At 37.2% G+C, this 21,052-nt stretch overlaps 1 protein-coding gene across 1 annotated transcript; it reads left to right on the top strand.

The window, feature by feature from the left end:
* Nucleotides 1-8,726: 8,726 nt before the first annotated feature.
* Nucleotides 8,727-15,258, top strand: LOC118745595 (transcription initiation factor TFIID subunit 3; the record flags this gene model as incomplete). The annotated part of the gene is given in 7 exon segments (XM_036479105.1): nucleotides 8,727-9,335; nucleotides 9,394-11,526; nucleotides 11,681-12,879; nucleotides 13,019-13,394; nucleotides 14,088-14,470; nucleotides 14,530-14,630; nucleotides 14,691-15,258. Coding segments are annotated over 7 exon segments (4,925 nt in total), but the record flags the coding sequence as incomplete, so codon positions are not given.
* Between the last annotated feature and the right edge of the window lie 5,794 nt (nucleotides 15,259-21,052).

Genomic DNA, 21,052 nt, shown 5'->3' with positions numbered 1-21,052 from the left:
TCAGTTGATGATATCCAGGCCAACCATATTCAATGTAATTACATATCTGTGAGTAATTTTCGTCAGCTTTTAACATTTCTCTATATAAATTATAATTTTCCTCTGAAACACGGGCCGATTTTGTCACCATGTGGATGACTCCCGACAGTCCTTAAATTTCTGAGACATCCGACACCTGTGCTTTCGACAAGCAATCGGCCACCAACATGTCTTTTCCTGGCTTATAGACAATAGACATTTGCGAATATTTTAACGAAACATGAACATTCTTTGTAGTCGCATTGTTACGTCATCAATATCTCGTTTGACTAACGTTTCCAACGGCTTGTGATCACTTTCAACAGTGAACTCCCGTCCATACAAATAAAACTGAAACCGTTGGCATGCAAAAACAATAGCCAAAAGTTCTTTTTCTATTTGAGCCCACTTTTTCTCACTACTGCTGAGGGTTCGTGTAGCGAACGCATCAGGGTGCCCGTTTTGGATGATTACGCAACCCAAGCCGTCCTTAGATGCATCGGTTTGTACTACAACTGGTTCCTTTGGATGATAAATTGCCCACACCGGCTCTGATATTACGACAGACAACAAGTCTTCGAATTCTTTGTTATGTTTATCCGTCCATTCGAAATCTACATCATTCCCTGTCAAGTAACGCAACTCTGCCGTATGTTTTGAAAGGTTCGGTATGAATTTAGCTAAATATTTAAGTAGGTCCCGCCTTATCTGTCGGTTTTGTCATATTTAAAATTGCATCACGATATTTTAAGTCCGCTCTAATTTTTCCTTCCGATATTACATTGCCCATGAACTTTACTTCCCATTGTCGATACTGAATTTTTTCCTGATTAAATCTGATGTTGTTTCTTCGAGCTCTATCTAAAACTAAATTCAATATCCGAGCATGCCGCGCAAATAGCTAGATCATCGAATTAAACAATTGCCCCGGATACATCTCCAAATATTTGAACGATTTTCCGTTGAAACATTTCCGGCGCACAGTTGAGTCCAAAAGGAGCACGGCTAAATTTGAATCTCCCAAACGGAGTCAAAGTTGTTAAATCAGAGCTTTCTTTGTCTAGTTCCATATGCCAAAACCCACTTTTGAGATCTAAAACCGAAAAAAGCCTTTTATTTGCTATCTTTGACGTTAAGTCATCAAATGTTGGAATTAAAAAATGTTCGCGCTTGATATAATCATTGAGTGGTTTCGGGTCTAGGCAAATCCGAAGATTTCCGTTGGGATTCTCAATTATTTGCAAGTTATTAACCCAATCGGTTGGGTAGTCTACAGGGGATATGATTTCATCCCGAATCATGCTATCGAGTTCTGATTTTAACTTGTCCGTTAGAGAATTAGGAATCCGTTTCTTATAGTGAAGCACTGGCTTCGAATTGACGGATAATTGAATTTTAAACTTTCCAGGAAACTTACCAAGTCCACTAAAAACATCGCTAATTTTTTTTAAAATGATTCCTTTGATTGAGGAAAGCACACAATGCCTTTAATATCCAATCGCTTAACTAAAACAAACCTCTCACAGGACTCTAATCCGAGTACTGGCTGGCAATTGTCATTAACAACTAGCAATTCCGCAATATGTTCTGTGTTTAATTTTAAGTTCAAGCATTTCAAGTTGATTTTACCGAACATTTTTATTTGATTGCTATTGTAATCATAAACAGAAAAATCATTTACTTGCTGATCAAAATTAATTTTCAACTTTTTACACAAACTTAAAGGAATACAATTTACATCTGCGCCGGTATCAAGTTTGAATGTTACAGATTCATTTCCAATTCTAAAATCCTTGGTCCAACGCTTATGACCTTGTTTTTCTGAATTCAATCTAGAATTGTTTTTGAACTAATAACTTTTCTTAACTTTACAGAATTATCACCAAATTTACCTTGCACATCACTCCAGTATAATACAGCTACGTTTGATTTGTTTTTATTGCTGTTGTCCTTCCCTGCACAATTTCTTGGTACGGATGTCTTCTTTGGCTTTCGACACATCTTCATGAAATGACCTTTCTTTGAGCAATTACGACAAATTATTTCCTTTGCTTTGCACTCATTAATATGACCCGGTTTCCACGAGTCCCCACAATTGTAACAGAAACGATTTAATGCACCGACGATAGTCGAATCCGATTTGTCGTCCGAGTTGATCGCATTTAGTGAACAACCTAACCCTCTCCCCTACAAAATCCTCTGCGACCTTGTTCACCACCAGGACGAACGAGGTCAGGCTACCTGTCCTGATAAACCAATTCCGACGGTGAATAACCCCAGAATACTCGGAGTAACCTTCGACAGTCTGCTCTCCTTCTCTGCGCACGCAACCGCTATTGTCAACAAAGTACAGAGCCGCAACAAGGTCCTCAAGTCGCTAGCCGGCAGTACTTAGGGCAAAGAAAAAGAAACGTTGTTGGCAACATACAAGGCAATGAACTAGTAGGACGCAGCGGATGAAGCTGCAGACTACTCAAAACACCGCACTACGGACAGCGACTGGATGCCTTCTGATGCCGCCAGAACACCACCTGCACGACGTGGAGAAAATGCTCCCAATAAAGGAGCATAACACAATGCTCTGCAAGCAGTTTCTGGTTGGGAGCCATAGACGTGGTCACCCAAATAGGCAACTGCTTGCAGAAGCGCGCTCGCCCAGGCACGTCAGGAGGCATCTCTACGAACTACCGGACGAAGTCCAGAGGTTCATTAAACAACCTCTGGACACGTCAGCTCCAGACCTGTGAATGCCGTTCTAGGCGCACAACCACCGGACATCGACGAGACGGAGTTTCATCTGCCTCGGGAGACTAGAACTACAATAGCCCAACTTCGCTCTGGCTACTGCAGCAGTTAAACTCATACCTGAGCAGATTAGACGCAGATGTGCCAAATGAGTGTCCGGCATGCGGAGAGACACCCCATGACTCGAAACTTCTCTTCGTATGCCCAGAAAACCCGACAACCCTAACGTGTTTGTCCCTGTGGACCGACCCTATTGAGGCTGCACGCTTAGGGCTTCCGTTAATGGATATGGACGACAACGACTGAGATATTAAGCAATCTGGGCGGGGTTGTTGTAGCCGCTACAACAACGACAACAACAGTGGAACGTGAGTTTTCAAGTAGTTTTCAGTGAAAACTGATTTTCGTTTGACAGATTTTACATGGACGAAAACACAAGTATTAGGTCGAAAGCCATTTTAGCAACGGAAACATGTTTTCGATGTCTACCAGAACATGGTATAAGACTCAAACAAGGAAGAAGGTAAAGTTGAGTATGTAGAAGGAGAAAGGAATAAATTCATAGATTAAAATAAAAGTAAAGAAACCTAAACATAAAGTCTTTAAATGCTTAGAGCCAAATTCACAGTGCGTAGTTAACTCAGAATCGGCAGTTACTACAATTAATTCCGTTGTAACCTTTTCAATATCTCAATTCTATCGTCAATGGTGCATGGTGTCAAGTTAGCACTACATACTAAATTTTGTTCGAAAAAGGGTCAACTCAATTTTTTCCAGAAAAGCGAAAGCTACAAATTTTTTGTTTTCACAACAAATTTTAAAGTTAAAAGCTGCAATTAATGGCATAGTAACATCTATCGACTAGGTGTATGGTGTCAAGTTAGCACTACATACCACTTTTTCTTAAAAAAACGAGAGCTACAAATTTTTTCTTTCCACAACGAATTTACAACAAAAAAGTTACAATTAATTCCGTTGTAACCTCTCCAATATCTCAATTCTGTCGTCAATGGTTCATGGTGTCAAGTTAGCACTACATACTAAATTTTGTTCGAAAAAGGGTCAACTCAATTTTTTCCAGAAAAACGAAAGCTACAAATTTTTTCTTTTCACAACAAATTTTAAAGTTAAAAGCTACAATTAATGGCATAGTAACATATTGGATATCTCAATTCTATCGACTAGGTGTATGGTGTCAAGTTAGCACTACATACCATATTTAAAAAAAAAAATGAGAGCTAAAAATTTTTTCTTTCCACAACAAATTTACAACACAACCACTACAATTAATGCCGTAGTTAACTTTTCCAATTTCGAAATTATTTTGATATTATTTCGATATTTTGCTCATGCTTGTGTTATTGGACAATAATTTCTGCTGCGTATGGCGACAACTGCGAAATTTTTAGTCTAGTTTTGATTTTGGTGTCCATATCGTGCCGTAAAATATTAATAAAAGCGCAGAAAAAAATACTTATTTTTAATAAATTTTTTTTTTTACGTTTTAATGCTGAAGCTATCAAAATATACAACGCACATTCATATTTCCTGCATATATTTACTTGAGCAACGTTTCTTCAAAAAAAGGTTAACGCAATTTTATGCTGTAGTAATTTCCACAATATTGACTTGTACAAGTCTCGGCTCGCGCAAGTATTTTGTGTGGTTTAGGAGCCTTATAAGTTTGTTTTTCATTATGCATTTAACAGACAGAAGCAAGAAATATACATCTTTTTTATAACTATGGATTTAATTATAAAATTTTATTTATTATTTGTTTTTTAAATAATAGTTTAAGAAACAACAGTTTTGTTTGCTTTTGATACTTTTTCTGCTGGCAACTGATAAATTTTTTTCAAGCTCGCGGCAACGCTGATCACGATGTGTGTTTGTTATTCATAGTGGACGTGATGTTAACTCCTCTGCTCTGTTCCGGGTCGCCATGTTATTCATAGTGGTCGTGATGTTAACTTCTCTGCTCTGGTCCGTGTTGTAATATTACGTCCGCCGAAGAAAAATAAATTTGTATGTGGTGCGTCTTCTGTATATTGTTTATTCTGTGATACGGCTTTGTACCTATATGTATACATACTTAAGTTTGTATGTACATACAAATGTATGAACTCATTTGATGCAACTGGTTTTGATATTCGTAGATGGTTTTAGGCATAGATTTAGTAGTCTATTTTGATAAAAAAGCAATGCGAAAATTAAAAAAAAAATACTGAAATCATTTTAACCGGGACCGTTGATAACTGATGAACATACATGAATATACAGGGTGTCCCAGAAGTAGCCTGCCAAACTTTAGGGGAAGGTAGGTGGGGTGGTGAGCTCCCTGATAAACAAAAAATTTTCAGTTAAATGTGTCACCGTTTTTGAAATATTCAGCCTCATTGCGAGAGTCGTGCCGAATGCACGTCGTTTTTCGAGAGTCGAATCGTGTCGAAAATTTAACGTCATTGCCTAAAATTTCCACTCGACTAGTGTATTAATACGGAAGAACTTGGCAGCACTGAATAGTTTTCGACAATTTTCGTCGTTTACTTATTTCAGCACGACAGTAGACAATGCTAATGTTGTCGAGTCGTACAATTCAGCCTAATTTACGACTTACGCAATGAGGCTGATTAAAATTTTGTTGAATTTAAAAAAAAATCGTGCCTTTTCATGTATTTTCTTTAACTGCATCTACAAACCAGGCTATACTTAGCAAATTTTTTATGTAAAATACTTCCAGATAGTTGCTTCTCCATACTCAAATGCAATGTAGTTAAAATATATTAAGGGACCATCATAAAATTATGACTATTTTGGGATTTTTAACTTTTTGATATTTTCTTCCCCAACTTTGACTATCTCTGGTGAAAAAAAATGTACTGAGCTATAACTTTACATTACATAAAAAAATTGCTCATTTAATAAGGATTTCAGAAAGGTGCCACTCTTACTGTTTCGAATAGAAAAAAAAAGTTATAGCCGCTTTTGTGGGCAAAGGACTGAGACACGCTAGAATGTATTTAATAGATTTAAATTTAAGTTGCTCTTGTTACCGACCAGTGACATGCTAAATAGTGCAAAGGTACATTGCTCCTGACAGAAAAAATCTAATAATAGCGCTTTTACGATTCTTATGCATAAATCTCGATGCCTGGAGTTCAAGGTTTTGCAACTGGTCGATGGGCGGTTTTGCAAAAACATCGACGATATGTATGGATGATATAATAGCTCTGATCCAAAATCTGTAAAATCCTGGAAAAAGGTTAAACAGCAAAATCACTCTCTGAGAGTAAAAAGTGAGTAACAGCAAAACGTACGGAACAACAAAAAGCATCGGGTAAAATCTCGCAACTTCAATCTCTACACAACTCTCCAAAAATCGCTCTCATTTACATGAACCACAGATTATAACCTGAAAAGAACAACTAAATTTAGGAATATATACAAATAGAAAATCTCAAACTATAAGCTCAAAACTAGTAATTGATGCGGTGTTTTCAAGATATTTTAACGCCCTTGAGTCACAAGTATATACAAGTATCATCTTTTATCACTCATACCGATAATTTCATGTATTAAAATAATTAAAAATGAAAATGAATAAAAAAAATTAAATCAGCAAAATTAGTAAAATTACGTGAAATTAATGTTTAATTTCTAACCTAGCTACATGCGTATGTATGTAACTGAATCGCCTAATAATAGATTTACATATAAAGAGATTATAAACATTTTCGAGCTTAATTCCCTAATCTGTAATTGGAAAAAGAGATTAGCCATACAAAATTATATATATAAAATTATCTCAGATTAAACCGATAACTTTTTGGTGTCCAACCTAGTTTTATCGATTCTACTTGCGAGAAAAGGAGGAATATCAAATGTAAAAGTAAACAAAAGTTGACGCTAGTAAGGAAAATAGGTTTGTAACGGAATTTTTAATAAAACATTCAGTTAAAATATATTTAAAAAGCATAATATGTGTAGCAGAAAAAAGTGACCACGGTGGCACAGAGAAGAAGTTTAACTTTTCCTCGAGTTGTGTGAATAACAAGCACAACCAAGTTGACAACTAACGAGCTTTGATTGAGATTATATTTATATGTAAACGTACTTTTATGCTTTGCCGTGCGCATATATTTACACATCAAATTTCATGAGTACTTAGTACTGACGCCTTTTTTTGTGTGGAGTGGCACAAATTGAAGGGTTTCTTCTTTCGCTATCCATAAAACGCCTTCCGGAAGGGCTTTATAGGACGTACTTCAGAAGGCCTTTTGGAGGAGTTCTTTTAAAGTTGCTTCTTTAATTTATAAAAATCATACATCTTTGAAGTATTTGCTTAAGGTTTATATCAAATATGTGTTATTGCAACTTAACATGTTTATTGGAATTCACTTGTAATGCTAAATAATATAAATTTATGCATTCGCGTAAATTATAAATGAATAAGCTCATCTAGAAGGCATGCAAGGAAGCACTTTTTCAGAACTTCTTGGGTAGGCTTCTAAGAATGGCTTCACTACTTAAGAAGGCCTACCTAAATTATCTTCTGGGTAGCAACTATTCCATCATTACACATTGTTGGCAAACGTATTAAATTTGTGGCAAAAGTAACTAAACTTGGGTTTATTATCAACACCGGCCTTACCTGCATTGACCATGTGAATTCTTACAGTTGAAGTCCCCTTCCAATCCAATTATAATGCCAATTATCTATTATTCTGATGAAGTAGTCTACAGCAGGTTAGATTCCCAATGGATTGCGCTTGGTGAACGCGCATACTCGGCTGCGAAATTTTCTGAATATCTTAAAGCTAGAAATTGTATATTCCTTTTTCGTCTCATGATGGATAAGGTACCCAAATGACTCTGTACATGTGTGTGAACATTAACGTTCCCCAAATCACCACGAGTAAAGGACTTGACTGTTCCTACCTACAATTATCTCAGCTCTGCACGGCTATTCTTTGTCAGTGCTATCCGCATCTGGAACTCTATTCCATCTCATATTCGCAGTAGTTTAAACAGAAGCAACACTAAAAATGTTCTGTATGCGTATTTCCGTTAGCTTCACTTCAATCCCTGAGATGTGCTCTCTATGTACTTGTATAATTAAGTCTTATTAACCGACTTCCAAAAAAGGAGGAGGTTATCAGTTCGTCGGAATATATTTTTTTTATGTATGTTACCGCATAACTTTGGACCACGTCAACCGATTTCGATAATTCTTTTTGCATCGGAAAGGTAGTGTCTCAGAGGCGGTCCCATACTAATCTGGTTGAGATCCGATCAGTGGATTATGAGATATATATATATATATACATATATATTTTATATGGGAGTTGAAGTCGGTTTTTTTTTTTGCTAAAAATTACTTGTTTCATGTATATGTCTTTGAATTGGAGGACTTACTTAAAAATACTACTTTCTCTGTTACTTATCTGATGTGACCTTTATTTAGTCTTAGGTAATTTTTGTAATTTTTATTGTTCTAGTTATATGTATGTATGTACTGTTATGAATATTTTGTTGCGCTATAAAAGATCTTTCTTTTGATCCTATTGTGCTAATGATTTCATTAATAAATGAAATGAAATATTTCTTGACCACATCTTCCCAAAACATAGTTGACTTTTAAAATCGGCAATGCATGGATGAGTGCATCAAGTACAAAAATATTTAAAAAAAAATCTAGTAAATATTCACGAGCTATACGAAACCTATTTCCATTTGACCCTACCTGCAACCTGCAATATGTTATGTTTCGGGTGTATTTTCACTGTCGCGCCGTATAATTTAGTCACAGTTACGAGTACATATAGGTATATTACTTAGCTTTATTTACTCTCCTTATTTCTCTTTCGCTTGGCTCGAATAATACTTTTCTTTATAGCTAAGTGGTTAGTACTCCTGGCCTTTGACTCTTTTTCTTTAACTAAGTAAGGATTTTTTCGTTTCAGATAATCGCACAGAAGCAAATTTGAATGACACATACCTTTCTTTAAATAACTTAAATATCAACGTTTACGAGTTATTAGATTATACAAATAATGTTCAACCAGTGGCTTTGGCTGTTGAAGTGCCAAAATTTCCAGTACATAAAAATACAAATTTAAATTTCCTAAAACCAGGGAGTAAAGAAGTTCTCACTCGTCCTGTGCACATATATGAATACCTTCCACCTATGTTACCAACAGATTTAAGTTGTGCATTGCCTCCGCATTATATGCAGCCTACCTCCTCGCTTTCTCACAACCAAGATAAGTACCGTGCGAACGCAATCGCAATTGGCGACATCAATCGAAAGGTGTCAACCAAACCCGAACAATATTTGCCCGGATGTGGAACCGTGTCTAATTCAGGGAAACAAATCGGGGAGCCTAAAGATGGTGTAGTTACATCGGAACTCTCACCAATTTGTTTGAAAACAGCTTTGAGTTTACCGAATTCATATGATGAAGAAGGACGCCCTACTAGAGAAATTAGTAGCGTAGTTATGACGACAGGTGGCTTTATATCGCCCGCTATCGAAGGCAAACTTCCCGACACAATAGTACCAAAATTTGTTGGTATGTGGATTTTACTTTTTAGAAATCTTTTGATTTCAAAAATTTTGTTTTGTTTCAGAAAAATTACTGGGTCTAGATGCACCTCCGCCTCCTATTTCACCTCCGCCGCCGGTTATTGAACCAAATGTGAACGTAGAAAATAAGCATCACAATAGTTCAACCCCTAAAGTAGATGTAAATGATACCGCCCTTCCGTTTTCCTCCCCAACTGCAAAAGTACCTACGATAATTGCCAAAACATTAACAAGTGAATGTGTCTCAAATAGCAATTTGCTTCTAGCATATAATTCACAAAGCACCCTTGTAAACAAAAATACTGCAGCATCTGACGTAGTAAATCCAATTGCATCTAAGAAACCTGTGCCAAATCTTTCCACACAGCACAATTTACAAGCGCCAACGATTGCGTCAAAGTTGCTTAAGAAGGCTAAAAAGAAAAATACACAAAATTTGCAACTTCCTTTATCAGGAAAATTTAATAGGCCAGCTGTACAAAATCCCGAAACTAGTTTGATTGCAGCTGGCATAGAAAGTTCAGATAGAATACAACGAAAGAGTAAGAAAATATTACAAAAAATGCTCAAGACTGGAATCGACTCCTCCACGCTGTCACCTGATTACTGCAACGCCGTTTTTCAGCGGATGAAAATGGACAAGTTCCTCAAAAAGCAGTCTAAGTATCAGAAAAAGTTATTGCATAAGCAAAAGAACAGCATCGAATCAAGTAAGCAGGATGAACCGGTGGGATTTTCGAAACTCGAAGATAAAATACCGACACCAGTGCCATCGAATGTTCAAACAAATAGCGCAATACCACCTTTAGCGGAGAGTGTATCGATACAACCAGTAATACAAGACACAGCTTCAGCTTGTCTGCTAAAACCGGATTCAACACAAATATCATCGGTGCTTCCGCAATCTTTGACCAAAGATAACAGATTCGATGGTGTGTGTAATGAATCGGTTCTTAATAATGTACAAACTCCTGCAAACTTGATTTTGCCTCACGATAAGAAGGCCTTTCCAGGAGTGAAGTTATCAGCAGAGCTTGATAAAAATAAATTAAATATTTTTAAGAAAATTTCCAAACAGAAAACACCAAAACCATCATCTCCGAATGTCAACCGTATGCTTTCGGCTCAGATTTATGGTAGCAATGAAGATCAACTTATTAATTTACCTTGCGGAACCACTATTACACCAGCACCGAAAACATTAAACCGCTTGACGACTGTCGACACAAGTTTGGCTAGTTCAGATTTGCTGGAAAAATCTTTAAATTTGCCTATTAACTATGAACTTACCGGTGGCATGGACGTGGCAAGCAATATAAATGGTAATAACATCCCAGGAGCTATGATGCCTAGTATATTGAATACTCCACCAGCACAACTTATCGAAGCAAATAAACCTAAAAAACGCGGTCGCAAGCCAGGCAGCAAAAATTCACCTAAACCAGCTGTAGCATCTCCGAACAACCCTAGTCAAGGAGCACAGTTAAAGAAAATGAAAAAATTAAAAGCATCAAAATATAACTATCCATTTCCACTTGCGAACTTCGAAACAGCAAGTTTAATAGCTAACAAAATGCAACTTTGCAACAGAACAGAAGTTTTCGCACCGAACTTAGTTCTTAGAGAAGATGCAGTTCCAACAAATATTTCGCCCAATACCAAAGAGCGAAAAGAGCGTAAAAAAGGTAAGGTGAAAAATCAGCCATTAAATATGTCGATCGGTGAACAAAGCGAATTCAAAGCTGAGCCTGGAGTCCCAACAAAGGAAGAAGTTAAAACCATAAATAAGAAGCTAATGCGTATGGACACTGTTTTACAACCACTGGGCGCATTTAATGAAACAATACCTGAAACAGATACAGATGTTGCAAAGCCATTTTCTGGTAAAATTTTACCTACGTTAAAATCATCCACAAGCAAAAAGCGACCTGCTCTTCAGATGCCACTTCAACATCCACCAAATTCAAGTTTAATGGCGGGCTTACACCCAAATATGTTTGTGCCTCCGCCTGGGCTTGGAAGAATTCCTAATTTGCTTAAACTTTGTCCTTTCCCATCGGGACCAGGTCTAATACCACCTACTGCACAAAATTTATTGTTTCCTCGCTTGCCACCAACATTTCATTTGCCTATTCCAACTTTTAGACCACAAAGTGGAGAAAAACTTGTACATCAAGGTAGGTGTCATTCCTTTAAAGAGTTCAATACTCATTCAATTAATACTTGAACAAATATCTACAAAATAATTTTTAGTGAATTTCTTGAAATTTTGAGCCGTTTTATATCTACAGATTGTTCATATATCGATATAATTTTCTGTACGTTTAATAGAACCACAGAACAATGGAAAATCGGTAGATGCACATCTATCGCAGCCAAGTAGAGAACGTAATTATTGCAATGTTCCACCATTCGTCCCTGAGTCAATGAATTTATCGCCACCTGAGGCTAAAGCCGATTTTCGAAAATTTGGAAAAGAAAGTCCAAGGTCTACCAAAGCTCAGCAATCACCTGACAAAATACTTAAAGTCCCTGACAACTGGGGTACATCGGATAATACATTTAAGTCGCTAGCACAAGTGCCTGGTGATGTGTCATTGAATGTAAGCGAAGTTCAGAAATTAAATGAAAGAACGAGTACTAAATCGCCTAAAGCAAGTGCGGAAAATCCTATTTTCATGGGTGGCATATATTCTATAAACATACCGCCTAACAAATTTGTGGCGAATTCTTCTACTGTTGCCCCCATACAAAATAACGATGACCCGATTGAACTGTCCGACGACTCTGCTGATTATCCACCATCGATATTTAATATTTCCAGTGTACAGAATTCCAAAGACCTGAGTCATAATAAGCTTCAGTTAACCACGCCTGTAAATTTCTCTCAAATTGATGATTTATTTTTGCCTTCGGGAAGCGATACTGCCAGAGATCTATCTGGTGAACTAGATTTGAGTTCGAAAAAGTCAAAAAAGATCAGTAAATTTGCGAAAAATACTAAAAACTTGTATCCCCATCCAACAACAGACTTACCCCCAATCGACTTATTCAGTGCTGAAAAGGTTGGAGTTGGTAAGTTGGCTGGTGGCGCAGATCTAATACCGTTGATATCGACTGGTTCAGCGTATTCATCGAAAACCATACCCCCGACAAGTTTAACAGCAACTGTAGCAGCACCATTTGTATTACCCAAGAAAGACTTTCCCCCACCTAACACGTTTGAAAATGCATTGTTGCCTGCAAACGTCGACAGCAGTGGAATTTTATGTATGAATACAGAACTACAGAAGAAAAAGAAGGAGCATAAAAGATTAAAAAAGCTAAAAGACGATAAAGCGAAAAAGAAAAAGGATAAAAAGTCCAAAAATAAAGAGCGCGTGGATCATCCGGAAAAGCTTCTACATAAAACTGATAAGCTGTTTAAGGAAAAGTTAAAGGAAACTATGCGATGTGGTGAAGAGCAAAACTTGTTGAATAAGGACTTATTGAAAAAATTAAAAAAAGAAAAGAAGAAAAAATATAAGCAGGTACTTTATTTTTTCTTATTATTTAGTACCAATAATTTTGTAGATGAAAGAAATAATTCCGAAGCTTACCAAATTTTTATAATTTCTTGACATCTTTGCTGAAATTATCCCTCTAATTGACTTTAAAAATCTTATTTAGTTACTTACTGATGCCACTAAACAGGGTGACGCAATTCCGGTTATCGATTCTCCCGGCGTCTGTGGTGTGGATAAGCCAGCTAACATTTTTTCAGTGGGCAGTTCTTTACAAAATTTTACTCCAACAACAACTGTAGCAAGTTCCGTGACATCGTTAGTACCAAAATTAACTCTTAGACTTGCTAGCGGACAGTCACCAAATCAGCTCGATGATATTGTACAAAAGCATTTTCCTAGCACAACTGCTATTCAAAGTACAATTGCTATTCAAAGTACAACTGTTTCTCAAGAGTTTGCTAAAAAAAGAGAGCCATCGCCGGAATTAGCGAGAATTTCGCCGCTTGTTACTCGACCACCGAAACAAAAATTTAGTATTGGTAAGAATTGCCCATAACCAGTTTGCAAACCTCTACCACATGTGTGGTAGATCTACCGCATATTTTTTAAAATTTGGGTGTCTACCACATCTACCATACAAGCCTTAAAATCTAGCACATTTTTAGACAGAAAATTTGTTTACAATTTTCACATACCTCTAAAATTTCAACTCAATTCTAATACGAAATATAAAAATTAATCAATAAATTTTTAAAAATGTACATCATAAATTTTGCTTTAAATATATCTGTGACCTCAACTTTTTAATATTTCAAAAATCCTCATATTTGTATTTGCTAAAGTATTATGCAATGGAAAAATAATTTGGTCGATTTTTTTTTGCATAAATCAATCTGTAGGATTTTTCTCAAATTACTGAAAATATTTTTTTCTTCATGCTTATATTCTCTAACTAGAAAACTAATGTTATCCTTTTGTTTGGCATCAACTGCGTTGAATCTGTACGATCCACTAGCACTTATATTTCCCGATCTAATTTTTGAGTTGCGCCTCTTTTGACGAGGGTGTGCGATATGTATACCCAATAAAAATATGAATTGGAAAATCTACCGCATCTTATTAAAATCTACCAATTTTTTTTGCGGATTCTACCACACTAAAAGAAAAAGGGGTTTGCACACTGCCCATAACTTTGTTTTAGTCCCACTTGCTCACTTTTCTTCTCCCAAAAGCCGAAACTGCAACAACATCACCACTCAATTCTAATCAATTCGACTCAATAGCGCCTAGTGGCACTAATACTAACATCAATTTAGATTCTCTTGCGGAAAAAAGTGCTAGTGCTTCAAAGCCTCCTATCAATACAGACGTACATTCCATTGTGCCTCCACCTAGCCCTTGGTCGTCTGGTGGGACAATATGTGCGAGTTCCGTTTTACTTCCGCAGCAGTTATTACAGTCATCGAGGTCTCAAGAACACTTAGCCTTCAGCAGTAAGGCAGATGGAGGGTTATTGGTAAACACCATCACAAGTACTGTTCGCTCATTGTCTTCGTCTGAGCGTCAAAGTCCAGTGCCGTTAATTTCAGAAACAAGCCGCCCATCATCATATATTGTAAGTTAATTTAAGTAAAGCTGAAGTGAAGACTTCACTTAACTACCATTAATTATAAGGATGCTGAGGGCAATCGTGTATGGATCTGTCCTGCATGTGGAAAAGTAGATGACGGCTCCCCCATGATTGGCTGTGATGGCTGCGACGCATGGTACCATTGGTATGTGTTGTACTTTCTACTTGTGTTTACCGAATTACATATTTGCATCGTGTATTTCAGGATATGTGTGGGAATATCCGTTGCACCAAAAGATAACGAAGACTGGTTTTGTCGCGTTTGCATAACTCGAAAGAAAGGCATTTATGCCACTGACAAGAAGCGTAAGCGGAATAAAAAAAAGTAGTTTTAATACATAATCATAAGCAATTATAAAAAACAAGTAGAAATACATACAGCCTTAACGTTAATCCCATATGAACAGTGATTCTTAAACATAAAAATTAAAAATAGTTCGAATTGATTTTTCTTGTAAATCTATGAGAGAGAATTATTCACTTGGAAATCCTGATATGGCTAAGTTTCATAAATAGTCTGCCACCCATGTCTCAGAAAAAACATTGACTCACGGTGCGCGACTATTACTATCACACAGTTTGACTAGTTACAAACACGAAGTTTGATTTCAATTGGAATTTGTTAATTTTGTTACATAAAATTTCATATTAACATTTTAAAATAGTTGTTTGATTGCGAGCTTGTTAGTGTGCCTAATTCATAGCGGGTTTCTAATAATTGGGCATTTGGATTATTGTAAATAAAAACGTTGCTTACCCACTTTGTTGCTTAAGATTATCCATTCGTTGCTTTTCCAGTTTACTATGGCGCGTACTGGTTAAGGTAAGTATGTTAGGCTAAGATCCCATTATCGGCGCAATGGACCGATTTTCGGCTTATTTCATGTACCGATAGTGTGATCAAACAAATTTTTGGAAATGCGGACAAATTTTTGGCAATGTAAAAAATACAGCGATTTTTGTCGGGCGGTCATGGCCCGACCAAAGTTGACGATTTGTTTATTGTTAAGAGCCTATCGGACGTGGCAATGCAATAGGGGTATTCTCGAAATCTTGCAAAGCCGTTGCACGTAGCACGGATTGCACGGATTGCATAACTTGCAAACACAACAAAATACATGGGATACAACATTTCCCATCGCTGCAAAAAATGAACGTTGAAACCCATGCATATATTTTGCAAAAAAAACATAGCAAAATAAATGCGACCCTGTGCTAGTTGTTTTGTTGTTGGAATTGCTACATATTTCTATCATTCCTCTCATCTCGCTCACTTCATTTTTTTTCGCTGTCTCTCGTTATTCTATTTTATACAGAATTTCGCTGCTTCTCGTACTCTTCCAAATTTGGAATTGTATTTTTGCATTTCATGCAATCCGTTTATCGTGCAAAACTTCGAGAATACCCCTAATATATTTTGAAAAGGCCGTCAGACTGAGAAATTTCAGAAACAGTTGCATGAGCAGTCACGCCTTGCATGTAAAGTGTCTTTAGAAATAGGTTTTTTATTTCCGAAGGCGAATTGCAGATTGCTAGTGCAGCACGAGCAAGGTGAAATATTTTTCCGAAATCCATTTGCGCTCTCTCAATCGCTGTCATATCTTACAACTTTTATTTCTGAACCTGATTTCCGAAATGTGACAGAAAGGTCTTTTTGACTGTTCACTAGGGTGGTCCAAAAACAGTAAAGTCGGCATTGTAATGCTTTCATCCCCTAGGATTGTTCTATATGGAAAAAAAGTATACCCCTATTTTTTATTTTGAGATCAAAATATATTTAGAGGTCGCTCAAAGGGCTCAAAGTTTTCCTGTATATTTATATGGGAAAAATAAATTTTTTTGTAGAAAGGGTATAGAATTTTTGAAAGTCAATATTTTTCGATCGGAAAACTGGTTCTCTTCAGGAGACTTTTAATAATAACACCCAATTGTTTATTTAACCATTTTTTAATGCTAACGATTTTTTATCTCTTCAGGAGACTTTCAATAATAACACCCAATTGTTTATTTAACCATTTTTTAATGCTAACGATTTTTTATTGGTCGCCCCATTGAATTTTTCGGGGTTTTTGTGGGTTTTTGGCGGACCTATAAATAATAGTTGCAGTGAAAAATGGTTAAATAAACAATTGGGTATTGTTCAAGCATTTGAGCTCTCACTATACCTGTCGTCGCATACCCTTCGCCCTTTCGTTTTCGATAGCTACGCCACTGGCTCATATTTTTCATTTCTCATGCTTCGGTCGCTCTACATTGCACTTTCGTTGCTGCAGTGCACTTCATTGTTGTTGCTAACGCACCGCTAATCAGCAGCTTATGCAAAGGTGTGTGCATAAAAAACAAAATTTTTGGACCATCGTTGCGCGCGCCACTCGTCGTAGCTGTTATAAATTCTTCGCTGCACAAACAACAATAAGCATCGCTAAACCACACAATTCATATCGCTCTTCTCCCTCTATTCGTCGCATAAGCAAATAGTTTTAAGAAAACGCTGTACAGTCCATTTAAAGATCTCCTTGGGTATGGGGAAATAAACGCATAAAACTATACTTTGATTTGTCAAATTATTTTTCGCATTCGACAGTCGGTAAAAACCATTACTCGGCTCGACCAAAGTTCTTCGAGCCGGATCAGAACGGCAATCAAAAATAATTTTCTGTATTTTCGCACCGTGAGTACTGACCACTTAACTTTAAACAAAAAATTCTTGCCTTGAGAAAGGATGCAGAGGGCAATGCAGAGCCAATTTGCCGCCGCCACCACCCACCACTTTCGAGCGCTTGCAATCAGAGCTGGAACTTCTAGATGACTCCCAATTTGAATTAGATCATCGCATCGTCTTCGAAGAGTCTTTTTGTGAGGTGTAAAGTGCCATCGCCGACCGTATAGCTGTACTTCGAAAGAGTGATGGCCTCAGTAGCACCATAGTCCCTGCACCAAACTCTTCATCACCGCCAGCGCGGCATAGTTTGCCTAAGCTGCAGCTTACTAGATTTAGCGGCAAACATACTGAGTGGCTAGACTTCTACAACATGTTCAAGATCCTTGTACACAACAACGCTGGACTTGATGATATTGAGAAATTTCAATACCTGCGTTCTTCCTTAATTGGCATTTCGTTTAATCCAGTCGTTGGAAGTTACGCACGAAAATTATCACCGCGCTGTGGAATTGCTTGTTAACCGCTACGACAATAAGCGGTATATTTTTCAATCACACCTCCAAGCTATCTTCGATAATGAGGCACTCAGTCATCCAACCGTCGCTTCTCTTCGGGAATTCATCGATTCCATAAACGCTCATCTACGTGCCATGCAGTCATTGGCATCGCGCAACCAAATCGCTGACGGGATTTTACTCCATCTCATCGTGGCAAAGTTAGATCATGAAATGCAGCTCAAGTGGGAAGTGTCAGCGAAGTGGGACAATTCTGCAAATACGTCGCTCCAACTTCCATCGGGGGATGATCTAGCTTCGTTCATTGAGCGCCGCTGCCAAACAGTTAAGATGGTAAAGGTCAGCAGAAGCGCATTGGGTAAGGTCACGGCAGCAAAAACCCCAGCCCGTTCATCGAAGGTTAGTTCAGCATTGGTCACTTCATCGAGCAAAAACAAATGCCCACTGTGCGATGAATTCGGCACACACAGTGCTTTAAAATGTGACAAATTCACCACCAATGCAGTGGTATGATCTTGCTAAGAAGAAAAACCTTTGCTTGAACTGCCTGGGTAAAAGTCACGTATCGAGCAAATGTCCATCAACCAATCGGTGCCAATATTTATTTATTTATTTATGTCTAAAGTTGTAAGTGGTACAGACATTATGAAAAATTACAAGCTATGTAGTTAAATTTTTTGGTACAATTTGAAGCGTTAAATGAAGTATGAGTAAATACAATAAAGGCTAATATAAATTTTTGCACAATAAATAGTTTTTCAATTTAGTATAGATAATTGATTTTGATTCCGACAAGTCAAGATCCAAAAATTTTGAGAAACAGTTGTACTCGGTCAAAGTCCTGACAATGGGGGCATTTGCATTGTAAACTGTTTTATTTAAACCAATACGAAAAGTATCAAAGCGACGAAGGTTTCTACTCGGCACGGTGAAATCTATCAACCCAAGAAGGGACGAGCAGTCGACTTTACCCAAGACAATGTCAAGAAGAAATGACACGGACAGAAGTGAGCGTCTATTGTTTAATGTTAATAAACTAATCAATTGGCAACGCGACTCGTAAGGTGGAATCGGTTCAGAAAAATTTAAAGTGTGCAGAGCAAAACGTAGGAATATTTTTTGCACTCTCTCCAAACGATTGATGTGAATAGCGTGATACGGTCTCCAGATAAACGCGGCGTATTCCAGTTTAGACCGTACAAAGGCAGTGAACAAAGTCTTAAGTGTGTACGGGTCAGAAAATTGCGAAGAATGTCGTCTAACACAAGCTAGCATTGCGAGAGAGTTTGAGATGGTATAATTTATATTCGCATTAAAATTATACTTGGAATCAAAAAACACTCCCAAGTCTTTAAACACATCAACTGATTTGAGAACGGAATTAGCTAAATGATAAGAAGTGGACAGAGGTTTAGGTAGTTTAGAGAACGTGGCTTTGTGGCATTTATTGATGTTAAGGAAGAGATGATTCTTGGAGCACCAATTATAGAGGTTGTTGAGTTCAGATTGAAGACTGACCGAGTCGCTATGACATCTAACCTCAGAGTATACTTTCAGGTCGTCCGCGTAAAGAAGAAAACGAGCTGAAGAGAAACACGACGATACATCATTGATAAAAAGAATGAAAAACAATGGGCCCAAGATACTACCCTGAGGAACTCCAGAGGTTGCAATAAATGGTTTAGATGAGAGACCATCTATAACAACACTAGAACTCCTATTTTCCAAATACGACTTGATCCATTTCAAAAAAACAGAATGGAAACCAAAATTGGCTAGTTTAACAACCAATATTTTGTGGGAAATTTTATCGAAGGCTTTGGAGAAATCGCTGTAAATTACATCAACCTGATAGCCACGTCGGAAAGTCGCAAAGCAATCCTCTGTAAAAACAGAGATTAGTTAACGTGGATCTGGCCGCCACGAACCCATGTTGGTTAGGACTAATCAAATGCTTCACAATGAAATGCAGCTTATTGTTGATAATGCATTCGAATAGTTTTGAGACCGACGATAGCTTTGAAATTGGCCTATAATTCGTAATATCGCTTTTACTGCCACTTTTAAACACTGGGGTTATAGTAGTACGTTTCCAATCATTTATGAAGGTACCTGTAGATAGAGACCTATTATATATTAAAGTGAGCGGTGTCGCTAAAGATGCACAATTTTTCAGCAGTATGACTGAAAGACCATCCACATCAGTCCGTGAGGAATTTTTAATTTTATTTATGCCTTCTATAACGTCAGCCTCCGTGAGAGTGAGTGATCCAAAATCAAAAATTGAAAATAAGTTATTAGAGTGGTTTCGACGAATGCTATTCAAATCTTCATCAAGAACACCATCATCAGTCGCAAAATTAGATGAGAAGAAGTCAGCAAATAGATTAGATGCTTCACTCACGGAGGATGCAGTGACACCATTATAGAAAATATTTTTGGAAATGCTACACATATTTTTCCTAGACTGAATATAATTCCAAAAATTCTTTGGGTTATCTTTGATATTTAATTCAAAATTACGAATGTAGTTATTATATAGGTCCTTATTTAACAGGGAGAATTTATACTTATAAGAAATATACAAATCATAAAAATGCCGATTATTGGATGACTTGTACCTCTTAAAGTACCTGTTTCTCAAATTTTTTAAATGCATGAGCTTAATCGAGTGCCACGGAAGCTGATATTTTTTCCGCGAGTAAACAGGCACAACTTTAGAGCACACTTCCGTAATTGAGCTTTTGAAAATTTTAAAGCAGCCATCCACTTCACTCTCACCAAACATAGCATCCCAATCAAATTCACTGAAAACATTATCTAACCTGCCAAAATCACAACGAGCGTAATTAAACAAATTTGATCTTACGGTAGGATAATCAAAGAACTCATAAAATTCGACTATCAACAAGACAGGCGAGTGATGCAAGTTAGGCGGCGAGATTGAAGAGGGAGGTTGCGATACAATAGAATGTAAGCCATTACTAACAAATATCAAGTCTAGAAAGCGATTCAAACAATTATACAAGCCATTGACCTGAACTAATCCAATCCCTAGTAAATTATCAATAAAGTAAGATTCATAATAACCATTAATATTTGAGGGTGTTAAAAATGCATAATTATTCAAAAAATGCCAATTAAGATTACTTAAATTAAAGTCACCAAGAACACACAGTTGATCGTTGCCAACGACACGGTGAATGGCAATCACATTTTCGACGTGGGCTCGGTATAAAGCATCATTACTAGCTGGAGGTATGTAGGAGGTGCAGAGATAGAGGAAGCCGTGAGCACGACGCAAACGAACGCAAAGTTGGTCGAGGAGCGTATCTTCATTCAGCAGAGGGATAGATGTAGCTTGGAGGTTACACCGTATGGCTATCAGCA

The sequence above is a fragment of the Rhagoletis pomonella genome, unplaced genomic scaffold (assembly GCF_013731165.1).
Source record: "Rhagoletis pomonella isolate Grant_MI unplaced genomic scaffold, Rhpom_1.0 Rhpom_scaffold_00009, whole genome shotgun sequence".
NCBI classification, from domain to species: Eukaryota; Metazoa; Arthropoda; class Insecta; order Diptera; family Tephritidae; genus Rhagoletis; species Rhagoletis pomonella.
Note: the sequence above shows the minus strand (reverse complement) of the source record. Positions and strands in the feature narration are given on the sequence as shown.